General features: G+C 42.5%; 2 protein-coding genes across 2 annotated transcripts in view; one reads left to right on the top strand and one right to left on the bottom strand.

The window, feature by feature from the left end:
- LOC126108932 (speckle-type POZ protein-like) overlaps nucleotides 1-20211 on the top strand; it is a 333552-nt gene that overhangs the window by 150755 nt on the left and 162586 nt on the right. The gene's annotated exons all lie outside the window — the stretch shown is intronic.
- LOC126108930 (uncharacterized) overlaps nucleotides 1-20211 on the bottom strand; it is a 102993-nt gene that overhangs the window by 18667 nt on the left and 64115 nt on the right. The window contains exons 4-5 of the mRNA XM_049914300.1: nucleotides 14582-14747; nucleotides 4848-4874 (exon numbers count right to left, since the gene is read on the bottom strand). Coding sequence (XP_049770257.1) covers nucleotides 4848-4874; nucleotides 14582-14747 — 193 coding nt within the window. The remainder of the gene's footprint in view (nucleotides 1-4847; nucleotides 4875-14581; nucleotides 14748-20211) is intronic.

The raw sequence follows: 20211 nt of genomic DNA, 5'->3' as shown, positions 1-20211 counted from the left end.
TTACTCTTCAATGTGGCCGCGCGGAGTTGCCGCGTGGTTTCAGGCGCTGTGTCATGGATTGCGCACCTCCTCCCGCCGGAGGTTCGAGTCCTCCCTCGGGCGTGGGTGTGTGTGTTGTTCTCAGCATAAGTTAGTTTAAGTAGTGTGTAAGTCTAGGGACCCCAGACCTCAGCAGTTTGGTCCCTTCGGAATTCACAAACATTTGAACATTTTGTTCAACGTGTACATCGCAGAAGCAGTGACAGGTCGGTCCAGGAGTGGGGTTAAACCACAGAGTGAAAGATCACCAGGGATAAGATTCGCAGATGACACTGTTCATGTCAGTGAAAGCAAGGAATATTTGCAGAACATACTGAATAGAATGAACAGTCTACAGAGGACAGAAAATGGACTGAGAGTATATCGAAGAAAGGCGAAAATAGTGAGGTGCGGAAGAAACATGGTTTGTGAGAAAGTCTATTGTTATCAAAAAAATTTTCCTTATTTTGAGAAAGGCATTTCTGAAAATGTGTGTATGGACTGCAGCTTTGTGTGGAACCGAATGTCAGACGAGGAAATCCCAGAAATAAGAGAGTCAGAGCGTTTTGGACGTGGTGCTATAGAAGGATGTTGAAAATTAGGAGGACTGATAAGATACGATATGGGGAGCGGAGAAGATTATATGGAAAACATTTACAAGAAGAAGAGACGTGATGATGGCTCATGTGTTAAGAATCAAGGAATAACTTCTATGATGCTTGAAGGAGTTACAGAGTATGAAAATCGTAGGGCAAGACAGAGATTGGAATATACCGAAAGAACAACTGAGGACGGAGGGCGCAACTGCTGCTCTGGGGCGAAAAGTTGGCATAGGAGGGGGAACCGTTGCGGCCACTGGAAAACCTGTAGGGATATTGATCAACGAAAAAAAAATGGCGATTTAGAAGATAGTTGGCCTTTTTAACTGGCATTCTTGCTTACTTCTGCCAATAGAAAGTGTGTCTGATATTCAAATGACAGGAAAGAGAGCGTTGACTACTGAATATATTTGAATTTCCATTGACATTTGCAGTCAAAATTCATCATAAAACCTGTACTGAAGCTGTGTTTCGTTGTCTTCTGCTACCAGACAGAAAAGACGTACAGGAACGTCTTCTTGTTCTTACATGTTTCTTCTCCCCACATTAGTTTAGGTATCTAGTTAGTAAAGTTTTATCGAATACTTTTATGGAAGAAAACTACATCCCTCAAGGAGATGTTTCAACTGTGACGTGGTGTCTGATGGCTATAACTAACAATACCTCAATGGACTGTTCAGGCGCTTTAGTTCCGGAGAGTTTTTCAGTTTTCAATACATCTTTCACAATTGCAGCAAGTACGCACCAACTGCAGATGATTGCTAAGAGACTAGAGAGATGGGCACACAGACCTGGATTCAAGTAATTGTCAGAAAATAAACTGCATGTGTTGCTTGTTAACAGTTCCCGTCATCCTTTCCGTCTTCCAGAACTGAAACTGAGGGACATCATTTTAAATTTGAAGGCGTCGGTGAGGTACATGGGGATCCATTTTCATCAGGCGTTCAAGTGCCTGCCACATCTGAGGAACTTTTGCTCTCGATCCATCAAAGCCCTTGAAATTTTAAAGCATGCAGCACACAGAGTTTGGAAGAAGATCGAGCAGACCTGCCCCAGTTTTAAAGAGAGTTTGTCTGGTCCCAGCTTCATGATGGATCTCCGATGATCAGACCTTCTAGACCGTCATATTTGGAGGTCCAGTGGGTGGGCATTAGACTGGCAACAGGTGCATTTAGAGCCTCTTCACCGAAGCTTGCCAGCCACCACTTCTAATCTGACGGCAGCTTCTCGCCGTAACCCATCTCCACGGCTGAGGTCGCTAATGCAATCCTGTACAGTGGCGCTTGACCTGGTGGTAAGGCAGTTTGGATTCTGGTGGCGGAAAAAAGTTTTTACTGCCAGTATTCAGGTGACGAGGGGAGGAGAGGTGGTGGAGTAAAGCCCCTGGTCACCAGGCTCTACGCCAGTGTTCTCGTTTGAATACCAGAGCTCTCTGCAGTGTCTCACGAAGTGAGGGCATGCATCACTGTTGACGGTGGTTTGCCTGCTGGATGGGGATGTTCAGCCTGGTGGCCCCCTCTGTGTCAATCATGAGGAGCAGGCCATGTGCCAGCACTGGGTTTCACCCTCTCCTTTCCCCTGTCATCATCATACAAAACAAACACACACACACACACACAATACATACATGTTGTAAATAAAAAGAAAACAAAGAAGCTACTCACTGTGCAACAAGCTTACAAAATGTCTTGCAAAATCTAATTGCCAGCATACCATACTGATTCTTTCCCACTCACAGATTGGCTTTTCAATAGTCGTCTGAGAGCAGTGGGGCCATTTGGGAACCGAACAAAGAGCTGTATTTTAAAAGTGGTTGTGGCGAATACTAAGCCTTACAACACAGGTGGAGTAATTCCCCACCATATTATGCTTAGAAGCCATTACTTATTTTAAATTTGACTGATTTTAAAGATTGTAATGTTTTAGGTATATTTACTAACGTCTTACATGAACACATGAATTTTAAGATTGTTTATTGAAATGTATCTAGACAGAGAGGATCCCTTGGGTGCTCAATGGTTTTCTCTGATTGTGTCCTCAGTGTCTGCCTACCAGATGCTTTCACAATTCGTCATGCTGAGGTATAGGCTATTTGGAAGGCCCTGTGTCGTATGAGATGATACAAAGGAAGGTTGTGTCTACACTGATCCAGTACCGTTAGTGATCTACAGGCTCTTCAAAATAAGCGTGTAGGTGAAAAGGTTTCGCAAAATATACGAACTGCATTTCTCTTGCGGCTACATTGTGGACAGGTGGTGGTGTTCTGCTAGGTACCTGGGCTGCAAACCAGCAGGTAGATATAGAGCTGAAGGAGGCCTGTAGGGAGTGTCAGTTGAAGCAAGCATCATTTCCTTGGAACCTGTGAACTCACCGTTGAGCCAGAAGGTCAGGCGTGAATGGGGAGGTGAGTGGCTGGAGGTGAAGCACAGCAAGCTGGGGGCTGAGGTGCCAACTGCTCGCCTATGGCGTCCCTCCTGCAGGATCACACGGGCGGGGTCAAAACCCACTCACTTGTCACCGTACTGGACGTAGCTCTTTGTGGGTGGCGTTTTCTCCGTAGAAAGTTCCAGCCATCTGCGAAATTCGTTGAACTGTCCAGATTTCACTCTAAGCTGTTAGGTTGGAGGCGTTTCAGAGCGGTGTCTCATCCCTTACCAGTCCAACCTTCAGTCAGATGCAGTTCCTGCTGCTCCATTTAAAATCTTTCATTGTACCTTTCCTCTTTTAGTTGACTGCTTTACAAATCATGATTTCATACATCATAGTGTCTCTTTCTCTCTCTCTCTCTCTCGCTCTCTCTCTCTCTCTTTCTCTCGCTACGTGTGTGTGTGTGTGTGTGTGTGTGTGTGTGTGTGTGTGTGTGTGTGTGTCTGTCTGTATGTGTGTGAATTCCTATGGGACCAAAGTGGTGAGGTCCCTAGACTTACACACTACTTAAACTATGTTAATAACAACACACATACCCATGACTGAGGGAGGGCCCGAAACTCCAGTGGGAGGGTCTGCATAATTCGGGACATGGCACCTCTAAGTGGGCGGCCCACACAGAGTGGAAATAATGTAAAACATATTGTGACTGTGTACTGGAAACTTGTAGTTTCAATAGAGACTAGCAACAGTCACAGAAAAGCCTTACGTAAAATATTGCCTGCGAATTCTCAACTGCGTCTTATGTAAAAAGTAATATCAATAGCTGGGTTCGATTGTTTGGTGGAAGAGACCAGACGGCGAGGTCATCGGTCTCATCGGATTAGGGAAGGAAGTCGGCTGTACCCTTTTAAAGGAACCATCCTGGGATTTGCCTGGAGAGATTTAGGAAAATCACGGCAAACCTAAATCAGGAGGGCCGGGCGCGGGATTGAACCGTCGTCCTCCCGAATGCGAGTCCAGTGTGCTGACCACTGCGCCACCTTGCTGGGTTCAATAGCTGGCAATGCTGGGACACAGTGGGGTGGGGGATTACTCTGTCAAGGAATCCAACAACTCTTCCACAGAAGGGAGAAATGTCTCTTTTCATCTCCTTTCAAAGAGTATCAACTAACATTCAGCGCAACAGTCGCATCTGCGACTATTTTCTAATAAAACACTAGAACAAGCATTAAAGATTTAATTTAATAATTGCCAACCTCTTACTTCTTTTCAGAGTCTGTGGTAATTCTGTCCATTTTGTAACGAGAATTTTATAAGAATAGCAATTGTCATGATGTTAACAGTTCTTTTGTATTATTTATTACAGCATAATTCTTGTACAATCATCATGTCCAGCGTACTGAGTGAGTACTGTTCTGGAATGAGACCTCAGGTAGAAGGACAAAACGATGGACCAAGACATTCTGAAGTAATGATTCAGTAGACATACATAAAAACTTTTGAAGTCAGTTGAGCCGGCCGCGGTGGCTGAGCGGTTCTAGGCGCTTCAGTCCGGAACCGAGGGATTGCTACGGCCGCAGATTCGAATCCTGCCTCGGGCATGGATGTGTGTGATATCCTTAGGTTAGTTAGGTTTAAGTAGTTCTAAGTCCTAGGGGACTCATGACCTCAGACGTTAAGTCCCATAGTGCTCAGAGCCATTTGAACCATTTGATGCCAGTTGATTACATGCCATGCTCATTGAAACTGGATTTTGATATAACATCTCACATAATAAATAATGCTGTAAAGACACTGTTGCACAACTGAGAACATATCCGCAACAATAACAAAAAGTTTGGTTATGTGGACGATACATACCTCCTACAGGTGGCTTGAATCCCAGAGCTGCAGAAAGAAAAGTAGTGTAAATATATAAAGTCAACAGACTCTGTTTTTAATAAATATAAATGTACAAAAGTAAATGAGATAAGTGCAGGAGAATAGTATAGTTCTAAGTTTCTTCAGCAATGGCAGTCGCTTTTATACAATAGACACATATCTAAATCATGAAGCAAAAAAGAAAACTTTCTACTGATGGTTTAAAAACTTAATTTCAGACAAATTTCAATTAACGATGTTCTTATGGCGTAATTTTTATCAGTCCTAGGAATCTGCATGGCAACAAATAAGATGAAAACAAAATTATATCAATAAAACACACTCAGCACAGTGCCTATGTGAACAATCAAAACAGCTTTCTATAGCACTCTGGCGTGTTCCTTTCTCTGTTTTACCCAGTCGGAACTAGTTATTCACTTTCAATGCCTTTGAAGTTTATAGGACATTACAGTGAAATCTGTCTTTGTTTTATTTCTTTTGAGTTCAGCTGTCACAAGGCATATCTTGAATTTCATTCATATAAGATCTTCAGACTCATCCAAAGTAACCCTAAATATTGGAAGATATCATTTAAAAAGTCTGTGAGATTTAGAAAAATGTGTGAGACAAGATGATACCTTAGTTTTAAACGATCAAACTTAATTTCCTTTTACCCCTCTCTTAAATTAAGTTTCATTTATATAATAGGCTAAAATTGTAAATTCTGTTCTATTTTCATCTGTTCTGACTGCAGCAACACACACAGAAACAAGTTTATGTTTCATTTATAATGATATTTAGTCATAAGTCACAAATAATTTTATCTGTGTTTGTGAGGCATAGTTGTCATCTCTCAGTGGCTTAGGAAGGCAAAAGGTTGTTACTCATTTAACAAATAATATTTTGAAGAACGTTAGGAAAATTTTCCCTAGATACAATTAAAAAAATGAAATTATGCCAAGGCTAATTACTAAAGATATTAACTATTTAATGATGTAAAGATAAATAAGGTACACTTTACACTAACTGCGAATAAAGTAAAGTCTTGCATTCAGAATAAGATAGATTCTTGAGCAGAGATGCAACGAGCACTCTGGGACAAAACCTGTCACAGTGTTTGCTGCCCTTATTTGTATATGACATTACATTCCAAGATAGTGGAATCGAAGATGGCAAGGCAGGAAATTAAAAAAATCCAAGACAGGGCAACTACTGAAATATCCAAGATGATGGAACTACCTCACTTCTCCAAATTTTAAGATGATGGGAAATTTAAGAAGCCTACTTATGACAGCGAGAAATTCAAAAAGCCCAGACTTGCGTGTGCTGCCCTATTTTGGATGCGCTCAGTATACCCAAATGGCATGTATATTGCCAATACATTTAGGGGCAGTGTTATGGAACAGTGTCTCCCATAACTGCTCTGTAATCTAATTAATAACCCATTCATCAAATTAGACTACAAATTCAATTCAATTTTCGAGCGATAAATGAAAGTGTACGTGTAACTGAAACAAATGCCAGCGATTGGGAATCTAATAAGTTCTTCATTATTGCAAGTCTATGCTGTGACTGATGTGTGTAACGTTTCTGTGTAAGCCGGGTCTGCTGGCTGGTTGTGGGAAGTCGAGAGCTGCACGGCGAGAATAGCAAGTGGTACGGAAAACTTTTTTTCGCTGAAAAGGACAGAATGCAGCCAGGTACACACTGGGAAGCAGCTGCAGCGCGGGACAGATGTGGGACGCCTTGCGTGGTCACTGCATGGGCAGCTGGGAGAAATCCGCGTTCTGTAAATTCCATTGTGAGAAGGAGCAAAAATAATAACTTTTAAAAAGATAGAGGTTTGTGACGGGTTGAGGATAAAATGAAGCAGTCAGAGAGAGAAGTACCCATTGGATTCAAAGGAGGCCAAGAGTAACTTATGTTGAAATGTAGGGGCAGATATTCATAGGCACCTGCTATAGGTGTTGAATATCAAAACCTACGATACTTAGAATCCTTTGTAACGTCAGATGCCATCAGATAATAGAGTGCTGTTGTCATACTGAATACTAGCTCTCGGAAGCTAAGTAAGGTTTCGCTACTCTTGTGGGAGATGCAGTGTTATAATAGGACCTGGTTAGCGATATTATACGGCTCATCGTCTGACGTTTATTGTTTCACGAAACCGTGAACAGTAAACGTTGTTGTTTAATGATCCAGGATTGTATCGCCCATCTGAGGGAAGACGAAACCGACTACTCAGTGTTTCAACAAGATGACGCTACTGCTAACAGAGCTTACAACACACTATGCGTCTTATGGAAGAGTTTTTTGGCGAAATTTTCATCTCAAAGAACCTATGGCAGCCTAGCTCCTCGGAGTTTACGCCAACAGACTTTTTTCTTTGGGGAATAGCATGTAGTGTACCGCAGACGCCAATGCTTGATTGGAGATTTAAACATTGAAATAGCTTCATACATGAGAAGCATACCATAGCCAGGTGGACAGAAAGGGATTCCCAATAAAATTAGGCGGGTTGAGCATTGTATAGTCACTCGTGGATGTCATTCCCAACATACTGTACATAGTGACCACACAGTTACTTTCTGAGCACCCACACAAACAGTGTCACTCAATACACATATTATATACTCGTTACAGAGGAAATGTTGAGAAAGAAGAAATCCTGACCTCTGCCGCATTCGAGCAACGAAAAAATTCATAGGTGACAAATGAAAATTTCTATCAACGCTGGGGTTCTATACAGGGTCTTCTGTTTAGCTGGAAGATGCATAAACTAACTACGCTACCTTGACATAGCAGTTAGACACAATTGCGCAGACTACACAAGTGTGCTACCCGTGCTACATCCATATTCCTATTCGCCGCACAGCCGGCCATGGTGGCCGAGTGGTTCTGGGCGCTTCAGTCCGGAACCGCGATGCTGCTACGGACGCAGGTTCGAGTCCTGCCTCGGGCCGGGATGTGTGTGATGTCCTTAGGTTCAAAAATGGCTCTGAGCACTATGGGACTTAACATCTGTGGTCATCAGTCCCCTAGGACATAGAACTACTTAAACCTAACTAACTAAGGACATCACACACATCCATGCCCGAGGCAGGATTCGAACCCGCGACCGTAGCGGTCACGCGGTTCCAGACTGAAGCGCCTAGAGATGTCCTTAGGTTAGTTAGGTTTTAGTTCTAGGGGACTGACGACCTCATATGTTAAGTCCCATAGTGCTCAGAGCCATTTGAACCATCATTCGCCTCACACTACCAAAGTTGTGTCCCCTAGCCCTCTTCCCCCTTTTCGCTCACCGCATCACACAAAGTCCCTGCACTGAATGATGATGTTAGCCCTGACTGCTGAGCCAAAAGATTATGACCTCCTGCTTCATAGCCTGTTTGTCTGTCTTTTGAACGAAATACTGCACTGATTTCGCGTAACAGGGTTCCGACGGTTTGAAAATTCGGAAATTAGTGGTAAGTTCTATGGGACCAAACGCTGAGGTCATCGGTCCCTAGGCTTACACAGTACTTAATCTCACTTAATCTAACTTATGCTAAGGAAAACATACGCACTCATGCCCAAGGGAGGACTCGAACCTCCGATGCGGGCAGCCATGCGAACCGTGGCAAGGCGCCTGAGACCGCACGGCTACACCGCGTGGCCCTGACGGTTTGTTTGCACAGCTCATGTACTTCGCGTAAATAACGGGACGCTGATTTGCTTACGCAGTGATAGCACCAGATAGCGACTCAGATGGGTACCGTAGGATTTACATCAGGCGCATTTGGTCGCCGAGACATCGCCGTGAGTTCACTATATTGCTCCTCAAACATTGTAGCACGGTTCTCGCTCCGATACCCGGACCATTATACTGCTGAAAGATGACATCGCCGTCGGAGAAGACGCCGAGCATGAAGGGATGCAGGCGGTACGCAACTGTCAATGTGTCTCCGATTACTACCACAGGTGCCACGCAAGTGCAGGAGAATGCCTCCCACACCATAACACTGCTCCCACCAGCCAGTGTCAGTGGATGGCTGCAAGTTTGAAGCCGCCGTTCACCTCGATGACGACCATCGACCTAGTGTAGCAAAAATGTGGTTCACCCGAAGAGCCGACACTTTTCCATTGATCGACGGTCGTACCCCGATAGTCCTGCGCCCACTGCAACCGTAACTAACGATGTCGTTGCCTCAACATGTGAACACGTGGGGGTGGTGAGCTGCGGAGCTCCGTGTTGAGCAATGCACGATGGGAGGTGTGCTCCGGAACACTTGTGCGCGCACGAGCACTGTGCTCTTTCGGCAGAGGTGCCACAGATCACCATCCGTGCTGCTTCACATAGCAGAGAAGCCTTCGAGCCCAACGTCCTGTGAAGAATAGTGGACGTCTAACCATTCAGCGCCTAATAGTAGTTTCACAGTCGAACCGCTTTCCGCAGATACTCACGACAGTAGCACGTGAACATTCGACCGTCTCCGCCATTTTAGAGATACTCGTTCACAGGTTCTACGTAATAATAATCTGTCATTTGTCGAAGTCGCTTATCTCGCTGGATTTCGCCATGTGCAGCCCGTACCTCCGCCGTCCGTGGCTGCTCCACTTACGCACTTTCATCACTGCGTGACGGGCCCGCAGCGCCACCAGGCGGCGTCCAGCGACGAGGTGGGCAGTCGTCGTAATGTTTCGGCTTATCGCTGTATATCTGTGTAAGTGGTGCCTGTTCTTTCGGACATGTCGGGAAGAAAAGACACCACTCATATAGGTTGTAGATGTTTTTGAAGGCCTTTATGGTCAAAAACATCAGATGGTAGAGAGTGCCAAAATTAGCACTGTGCGATCTAGAACTAACGCTCAGCAATGAATACTTGGTTTTGTCTTATTTACTTTAGCAGTCCAGGCTAATATTGACAGTGCAAAATGACAGCCACTCTTCTCAGTGCACGCCTTGTGAGGCATGAAAGTTGCTCCCCCGACTCTGCTTGAGTTTTGTGCACTGAATACTCCGTGTAGCCACACGGGAAAAAAATACAATTAAGGGCAATATGGTTTATTCGTTTGGATGTTCACGTTACCAATTCTGACGCAGAGACATAAGCAGTTTGCACGACGTGTGCCCGCCTCTCTGCCCACTGAAGCCCTCGAGCTGCCTGCAGCACTCACTCACTCTGCACGGAGACGCTCACAACGCGACACTACACAGCGCTCTGCCCTCTCCGACTCCTTTCGTACTCACAGGGCTTCAGGTTCAGTGTCTGGACGTAAATGTTCTGAGATGCCGCCTCGCAGTTGTCAAACAAACAAAACAAAATTTGCTTTGAAGGTGACAAGACTTCCGAGTGTTGTTACCCAAACAGCAATTGTCTAACTCAGCTTGTAGCATAGTCGGATTTTCAATCATGAACACGAGAGTGGAATCTAGCTAGTAGCATACTTTTTTAAATGTAATATTTATCAACAAATGCGAACGTTAAGTAAGAAATAAAAGTAGCATCCTTTTATTGACGGTTACTAGATGTCTAAAAATGAATTTAAACTCCTTAGGAGTATGCCATAACGTATTTTATTCAATGAAAAAATTACGTATTTCAATAACACTAGTGCGTCTGTGAAAATGATACTTTCTCATTATCTATCTGATGTATCGACTTCGTATGCCATATTTCAATTTACTGTCAGTAGCAACGAATAACCAAGATGTTATTCTTATTAAACACTATAGTTCCATATCTGTCAATTAAGATTACACTTTGTTAATAAATATAGAAGTTTTTAAAAAAAATCAAAAGATACAGGGTGACGCAGAAAAACAGGAACATTTCCACAATCCAATAAAACTAGAAGTGATGAAGGAAATAAATTGCATTCATTGTAACTAAAACCTTTCAACTTTGACATTTAGGAAACATTGATGGCATTTATCATTTTTCAAAAATTACGTCCTTTAGATGGCGTCCTCCTGTTCGAATACATTCGTGAAATCTGCTGTTGAGATTCCTCATAGACCGCTGCAACATCTCAGCTGGGGTACTGTGGATTACATCCCAAATTCTCTGTTTTAACTCGTCCAGGGTTCTTGGTCGAGTCGTGTAGACTTTGCTCCACGAGAAAAGTCACAAACGGATAGATCTGGCGCTCTAGGAGGCCCGGGTATGTTAACGAATCGTGAGATCACACAGGAGCCAAACAATTCTCGCACGTATGCCACTGATTGCCGTGTAGTGTGTGTTGTCGCTCCGTCATGTTGAAACCAGGCTTCTTGAACGTTTGCAAAGTTGTTCAATGCAGGTGTAACGAAAATTCGTAACATCTCCACGAACCGATCGGCGTTGACAGTTATTGTGTTTCGTTGTTCATTTGCGAGACAATGCGGTCCGATAATCCCACGTGATGAAACACCACGCCATACTGTCACTTTAGTAGCGTGTGAAGGGCGCTCATGAACGTCATTAGGATTTGTGTTTTCCCAGTAGCGGTAGTTCCGTTTGTTCACATTACTTGTGCCTCATCTGACGTCCACAACTTTTTTTACAAATTCATCGTCATTGTTTATTTTTGTTATCATTTGTTGACAGAATCCTAATCGTAATCGGAAATCGTGGTCCTTAAATTGTTGCACCATCTGGGTTTGCACGGATGAAATTTTAAATCAAGATGAAGGATTCTGCGAACACTCTCCCGGGACACTCCAATCGCTGCTGTTTGCTTACGAATTGACGCAAGACAGACTCGCGTTCAACGTCAGTGTTCGCTGGAGAACGCACACTTCTTGGTCGTCCTGTTGGTTTCTTTTTGAGGTGCAAAAAATTTAATTTATCATAATAAAATTTAGATGCATTGTAGTACAGGTGTTGCATTATTTTTTCACGCGATCACTATGTATCTTTACACATTTTGTCATTAGTTGGACGAGTTTTTTGATTCGTGTGTCATAGACGTCTCCCACCGCCTATTTCAGTCAGTTCTTCACTTCGATTTTCACTTCGTCGTTGTCGGAAAAGTGTTTTCCAATAAGGTTTTTCTTCAATTTATTGGCCGGCCACTGTGACCGAGCGGTTCTAGGCACTTCAGTCTGGAACCGCGCTGCTGCTACGGTCGAAGGTTCGAATCGTGAGATTCAGGCATGGATGTGTGTGATGTCCTGACGTTAGTTAAGTTTAAGTGGTTCTAAGTATAGGGGACTGATGACCTCAGATGTTAAGTCCCATACTGCTTAGAGCCATTTGGACCATCAGTTTAGTGAACAGATGATAGTCACTAGGTGTGAGATCGGGGCTGTGAGAGAGTTGGCTTAAAACATCCCAACCAAACCAAGTCAGCTACTCTTGCGTTGCATGAGCGGTGTGCGGACGCGCGCTCTCATGAAGCAGACAGAGTCTCGTTGTCAGCACGTCTGTATTGTATGGCTCTGCGAAGTTTCTTCATGACCCCACAGTATCTTGCAGCATTTATGGTCCCACCAATTTCCAAAAAATCAACGGGCGGAACTCCTTTCCTGTCCCAAAACACTGACACGACGGTTTTCCTTGCTATATCCTGGGTTCTGAATTTCTTGGCTATAATATTTCCGTTCGTCTCCCTTATACAGACACTCTATATACTCCTTTTACCTTTGAGTTTTCCCTTCCTTGCTTAGGACTGGTTTTACATCTGAGCTCTTGATATTCATACAGTTGCTTCCCTTTTCTCAAGAAGTATCTTTAAATTTACTGTAGGCGGAATCAATTTTTCCCCTAGTGAAACATTCCTACATTTGTCCTCTAGCCATTCCTGTCAAACTCATTTTGAGAGACGTTTGTATTCCCCTTCGCTTGCTTTATTTGCTGCATTTTTATATTTTCTTCTTTCGTCAATTGAATACAATATCTCTACTATGCCTTGCCTTTCGACCTATTTGACACTCTGCTGCCTTCTCTATTTCATGTCTTATAGCTATCCATTTGTCTTCTACTGTATTCCCTTTCCCTGCTCTACTCAACCGCTGCGTAATGCTTCGTCTAAAACTATCAGCAACCTCTAGTTTTTCAACTTATCCATGTTTCGTCTCCTTAATTTCCTACCTTTTTGCAGTTTCTTCAGGTTTCATTTACAGTTCGCTACCAATAAATTGTGGTCAGAGTCCAATCTAACCGTGTAAATGTCTTACAGTTTAAAATCTGGTTCCGTGTCTCAGCCGCTTCACTAGGTATCCTTTCTTACACAAGATACGTTGATGATATTCTAGTCATCTATAACGGACCCGCCGATAGAACTGATCATATATTTAAACTTTTTAACGACCTCCATGAAAAAATTCCTTTCACTTTTGAACTCGAAAACGATAACCGCCAATTACATTACTTAGATTTGACGCTTACCATAGAAGACAATAACATCACTTTCAATATTTTTCGAAAAGAAACGTATACTGACCAAATCGTGCCTGCTTCCTCTTTTCATCCGCAGTCTCAAAAAATGGCCTTTTTTCACTCTGCCGTCCACCGAACCACCTCCATACCACTTTCAATGAGGAGATTAATTTACTTAAAACCGTAGCAGTCAATAATGAATATACGCCTAGCATAGTGGACGATATCCTAAAAAAAAAAAAAAAACTGCAAGAACTACCACGCTCAACACCTCATGCACTGAAATTAAACCAAAAAAACCTTTTTCTATTCCTTTCATAGGACCCATTTCCTATCAGATTCGGCGCATGCTTCGCAACAAATACAACTGCAATGTTGACTTCTCTACAAATAATAATCTAAAGAGAAAGTTCATGCATAATTTGAAATCCATTCTCTCCCCTACAGAAAGTTCTGGCGTTTATAAGATCATCTGCGATACCTACTCCTCCTCTTATATACGGCAAAACGGACGTGCTTTCACCGTCAGATATAAAGAACATCTTTTGAGAAAGAACGGCACCAGTCCCCTAAATTCATCATTTGCCGATCATCTCTTAACTACTGGACACGTGCCTAGAGCCATAGGCGATAACAATATTCTGCATACCGAAAAGAAGGGGCGTAGGTTAGACGGCTTAGTGGAATTGGAGATTTTCAAACATCTCACTCGTCATGATGGGCTCTTTCTCAACGAAGAGTTGCAGCTGCGAAATAAAAACTTTTTTGACTGTATAAAGCCATTGCTTGATCTTTGATTCAGATTTCCTCATGCAGTTTACCGAAATGTTGCTTTCCTGTCACATCTTTGCTGTTTTCTTGTATGTCATAACTAACGTTTTTACGTTACAAAATATATCTCTATTTAAAGCAGATAAATATGTAACTTCATCCTGTTATTATTAATGCTTACTTTATGCCTGAATCAGCTGCATCACAATTCCATGTGTCTAATTTTGAATGTACAGTAGCCTAGTTGTTTCTGCGGCTACTAGATGGCGCTCGTAGCAACACCGTGTTTACTTGCCCACACTTTTTAAGTGGGCACCTTAGTCTTGTTGCAACCCTTGTCCACAGTGCGAGCAGCCCTTAGCAGCTCGCCATCTGACAAGTGTTCATGACGTCGCCTTTCCGGCTGAGATCTTTTTTAATATGTGACTTGGTTTAATTTTATTAATGTACTATATACCTAATGTTTTACTACAGTTAGTCTAATTTTGAAGACGAAGCTCATAGTAGCGTCGAAACCAGGTCAATTTTGACTTAATATTTGTGACCGAGGGCTTATTTGTTACAATATTCTACTGAAACAATTACTCGTGATCATGTGTTACTCAAAGATCAAATCCTTACCTTGGAAAAATCCGACTTCGTAGATATCGATGATCATCTGCACACAAACTTGTCTTTTTCCATCCTTCAGACCCTTCATGTACAATTTATACTTCCCGTAAGGTAAGGCGACGAACTTTTTTAGCGTGATCGGTCGTGTCCAGTACCGATGCATGTAGTAGGTGCCCTGCCAACAGAGGTAGCGATGTAATTACACAATACAGGTTTTGTGACTAAATCAAAACTTCAACTTGTAGGATTATTCTTTGTCGAAGTCTTTACTGAGTATCAGATGTAGCAGTCTCTCCCTGGTTTTTTTTCTGCTCCTTTCATAACTTAGACACGCTTATTGTATTTTGGCCATCATATATTGGCACATGTAAGTTAAGGAAATAACAAAGGATGTTGAAATTCACACTCTAATAGTTTACATAGGAATGAGTGAACATCCTGATACTTCTCAGCAATCAGTGGTGAATGACAAAGACAGGAACTGGAAACTCGAAATCTCAAGCCATTCGCCTAACACGAGTGAAATTAAGAAACAGACTGTAAGACGTCGTGGTCTCCTGGCCTTCATTGCTTACATATTACGCCCTCACAATCATATTCCGCACATCAAGACGCTTCATTCGAACCCAAACTCGATAAGATAAAGTCAGTATTGTATGAATTCATGTAAACGATATGTGAATAACTAATAAATCGCAAGTGCGCACCGTGGTTGAAATACTCGAGGCTGGCGTACACACATACATTCCAGACACGATGGTCACAGGAGCTTTTAGTTCAGGAGAGGCAAGCGCACGCCAGGAGGCCAGTCCCAACCCATCTACGTTGGCCGATGGCCGTCCCTGGAGCAGACAGCGTTAGCCTGAGTGAAAGGACGACCCCGTGTTCGGCTTAAAAGCAAATTCCGCTACATTGTGTGGGAGTGGCTGGCCAGCCTACGCATTCTTTACACAAAGCACGCAGTTTCAGAGATTTTCACAGGGAGACAGCAAAAGCCAAACGCCGATACTACAGATTTCCGGATTGGTAGCCTTAAACGAAACGTCATTCTCCCGTTTTAGAAGAGCAATGCTGATTGGCAGACGATATTTCTGACGCCTTGAGCTGAAGGAGTAATGGAAGGGGCCGAAAGATATACCCCTTAACGTCTGGCGTGGAGAGGGCCCGTTCTGCTGTCACTCTTGGAGCGACAACAGGTAACGAGAGCGTGCGCCCTCGTGCGTGTACTCAAAGAGTGAGGAACAAGTCTCTCCTCAGTACTTCACTGGGACAGCACCTCTGTTGAGAGCGAATCAAAGTGTGACTCTATATTGAGTTCTTGCGATTAAGCATTGTTCACTGTGTTGGCCGCCACACTTATTGTGCGGTGTGAACGGTCAGAGTTAAGCGCCTGCGAGCGAATTTTGAGTGGCATCGCGGTGGACTGGTTATCTGACCGGTGTACCACGCCAATAGTTAGACTAGGGGCGAATAGGAGTCCTTGACTTCATCAAGGCGTAGGGAGAGTTTGATTGGCGAAGGTCAATCCAGATAGAACGAGAGTTATCTTATTTGTCAGCAACGAGCAGCGCAGACAGCTGTCATTGCAGCTTATGGTATTGTGCGCTACAGCTCTTAGGAGCCTCATATTTCCTCCACAACAGTACACTTAGCTGCATTTCACACGCAACAGCCTCGACCGTACCTAGCAACATTCTAACGGATAATTATTCGAGTTGAGTGGGCGCGGCTCTCAGCCATTCTGCCAAATCAATAACAATCTTAAACTTTGTACAGGAATTTCATTAGCGAATCCTATCCTTGAGAGGTAACTTCACATTCCAAAAAGAACCAGGTAATAACGTGTTCAGTTCATAACTAAAAGTGCCATTGTGATGTCTCAGAATTTTTGCAGAATAAATAATAATTTTCGTTAGTTTCATGTTTTTCTTACACTAACTAGCACTACTCCAATACCCAAGTATCCCACTAGTTACGTAAGAAATTTTGTAAATTTTTGTGTCATTTCCTTACAGCGGACGACTCCAGAAGATATTTATTGCTGAAAGTTTTTCAGGCAGTTCTCTTTAGAACGTTAGGTGCGTGTGTCTGCCTTCCGTAGTAGTCTGGGGGTGTAAATTGCATCTTGCAGTAGCCACAGGGTAAAGGGTACATCTCAGAGTAATCTGTTGCGCAGAATAACAGAACAGCAACCCCACGCTCACAAGAGCCACAGTGGTAAAAAGTCAGATGCCCCCTCCACAACAGATACGACACTGGTATGACTTTGAGCCCTGGATCACAAACTCGTCCTGGTGCTGGAGTTGTTAGAAAGCAAATGAAAACCAAGTAAAACCGTAACAGAAAATTGACTTTGACTCTCCTGCACCACTGCCCAGGAGTGGAACATTCAAAGTGGTGACCCTGGACACCGGTACACTGGTGCACTCGTTGAATGAAAGAATTATTTACTGCTTCCAGTGTTGCCTGCTGAGGAGAATTACAAGCAAGCTCGATACGTTCACCAGTCTTCTTGTTGTCCTCGATTTGCAGAGAATGAGAGTCCATATTTTATTGGAAATTACGGCCAAGTTCTCATTGAAATGAACAACAAACATGCAAAGTTTCGAAATTTTTTTGAGACAATGAAAAGACACACGTTCAACTATATTTTAGATTTGCGATACAAGAAAGAAAAAAAATGGAGCCCATAATCGAGGTCTGATCGAGAACCTACGAGTTTGAAGTAGAGTGTAGCCTGTAGAAGTTATCTCAAATCAAAAATGGATAACATCAGTAGATACTACACTAAATTTATGGGACCTTTTACCTAACTACAATGAAATACCCTTAAATTTAACGATATGATGCTAAATCGAACTCTGAGTTGGATTTTTGTTTTATTTTGACTCTTTATGGCTTTTCAAAAAGTAGTTATTATTAAAAAATTCATAAGCTACCAAGAAATCTGTTTGCTTTTCGAGAGTCAAAGTTAGAAGCTAATAGGTTGAACCGTTTTTATTTTATGCTGCATGCAGTTTTGAAAAATCGTTTTTCGAGGAAAACCATGATTAAAGTTTAGGGAGAACTTTTACATTAATTATTGGCTGAATTTACGTAAAAGCTATATGTCATTATACACTTTTGGTGTCGCTGAACACAAATCTGAAGTTAGATTTTCAAAATTCAAAATGGATAATCCATTATGGTGGACCAAATATTATCTTTTGGCCAATTTTAATCAAATTTTGATAAAAATAGTGTTTTCGTTACTTACGTTTAGTCTGCAATTCCAGGACCATATATCCACATTCCTGACGCAAATATCTTTCAAAAATGCAACAAAAAATCGTTTTTTAGACTATTTTGAATGAAAACCTGGTCTTAAGACTGAGTGATTTAACGGACGACGTGCAGTAGGGCTTGTAAGCCTTCGTCACAGCAGGAACGAATGCAAGCAGTCCTGTGGACACGGATACATCTTCACGGAAGACCGAAGTATAGCCAGGACAGAACTGAAACTCTGGACGGAATGTGCTGCCATTTACGCAAACACCGAATATTCTAGAACACACAGACATTACAGACACACATAACAAACGTCTAGAGCCTTTTAGAAATGATTAGTACCAAATGTATAATGAGATAAAACAAATTATTCAGAGAGTCGAAGGAAACGAAAACTTAATTGTGACAGAGTACTGGAATTAAATAATAGGGAAATGAAGAGAAGGAAAAAGTGTAGGTGAATATGGGCTGAGGGAAAGGAATGAAAGAGAAGCCACCGGGAAAGTTTTTGCACAGAGTATAATTTAATCATCGATCATAAAAGAAGGTTTTATACGCGGAAGAGGCCTGAAGACACCAGAAGGTTTCAGACTGATTATAAAATGGTAATGGAGAGATTTAGGAACCAGGTTTTAAGCCGTACAACATATCCAGGTGCAGATATGAACTCTGGCCGCAATTTATTGGTCATGCACTATAGATTAAACGTAAATAAATTTACAAAACGATAGGCAATTAAGGAGATGGGACATGGATAAGCTGAAAGAACCTGAGGTTGTTGAGAGTTTCAGGGCGAGAATTAGGCAACAGTTGTCTAGAACTGGGAAAAGGAATACAGTAGATGACGAATGAGTAGCTTTAAGAGATAAATAGGTAAAAAGACAAGGTGTAATAGAAATCATTGCGTAACATGAGAGACATTTAACTGATAAAAGGAGAAAACTTAAAAATTCAGTAAATGAAGCACACGAAATGGAATACAAATGTTTTAGAAATCGCATTGACAAGAAGTACAAATTTGTTAAGCAGGAATGCTGCAGGCCAAATTTTTCACTAGGGAAAGGATAGATGTCCCCTACAGAAAAAATCAAGTGGCCTTTGGGGAAAAGAGATGTAGCTGTATGAATATCAAGAACTCAGATGGTAAACTAGTCGTAAGCAAAGAAGGGAAAAGTGGAACGTGAAAGGAGTGGATTGGATTGGATTGTTTGGGGGGGGGGGGGGGGGAACCAGACAGCGAGGTCATCGGTCTCATCGGATTAGGAAAGGACGGGGAAGGAAGCCGACCGTGCCCTTTCAAAGGAACCATCCCGGCATTTTCCTGGAGCGATTTAGGGAAATCACGGAAAACCTAAATCAGGGTGGCCAGACGCAGGATTGAACCGTCGTCCTCCCGAATGCGAGTCCAGTGTGCTAGCCAGTGCGCCACTCTGCATAAGGGAGATAAGCCTTAAATCGATATTATAGAGAAAGAAGTTGACGTAGATGAAGATGAGATGGGAGATATGATACTGTAAGACTAATTTGACAGAGCACTGAGAGGCTAAGTCGAAACAAGGCCCCTGGAGTAGACGACATTCCATCAGAACTACTGATAGCCTTGGGACAGCCAGCCATGACAAAACTCTTCCATCTGGTGTGCAAGATATGTGAGACAGGCGAAATACCCTCAGACTTCAAGAAAAATTCCAAAGAAAGCAGTTGCTGACAGCTGTGAAAATTACCGAACTATTAGTTTAACTTATGTTAGAAGATATGTTATGGAAAGGCAAACCTACATTTGTAGCATTTGTGGACTTTGAGAAAGCTGTTGGCAATGTTGACAGTAACACTCTCTTTGAAATTCTGAAGATATCAGGGGTAAAACAGAAGAAGCGAAAGGCTGTTTAAAACGAATATAGAAACGAGATGGCAGTTATAAGTGTCGAATCACATGAAAGGGAGGCAGTGGTTGAAAAGGGAGCGAGAAAAGATTATAGCCTCTCTCCGATTTATTCAGTCTGTACACTGAGCAAGCAGTAAAGGAAACCAAAGAAACATTTGAAGGAATTATTCAAGGAGGAAAAATAAAAACATTAAGGTTTGCCGATATTGTAATTCTGTCAGAAAGAGCAAAGCACTTGGAGGAGCAGTTGAACGGAGTGGTCAGTCTTTTGAAAGGAGGATATAATACGAATATCAACAAAAGGAAAACGAGGATAATGGAATGTAGCCGAATTAAATCAGGTGATGCTAATGAAATCAGATCAGGAAACGAGACACTTGAAATTGTAGATGAGTTTTGCTATTTGGGCAGGAGAATAACTAATGAAGGCCGAAGTAGAGAGGATACAAAATGTAGACTGGCAATGGCAAGAAAGGCGTTTGTGAAG

The sequence above is a fragment of the Schistocerca cancellata genome, chromosome 11 (assembly GCF_023864275.1).
Source record: "Schistocerca cancellata isolate TAMUIC-IGC-003103 chromosome 11, iqSchCanc2.1, whole genome shotgun sequence".
Lineage (NCBI taxonomy): Eukaryota > Metazoa > Arthropoda > Insecta > Orthoptera > Acrididae > Schistocerca > Schistocerca cancellata.
This window is presented reverse-complemented; position numbering and strand designations above follow the sequence as displayed.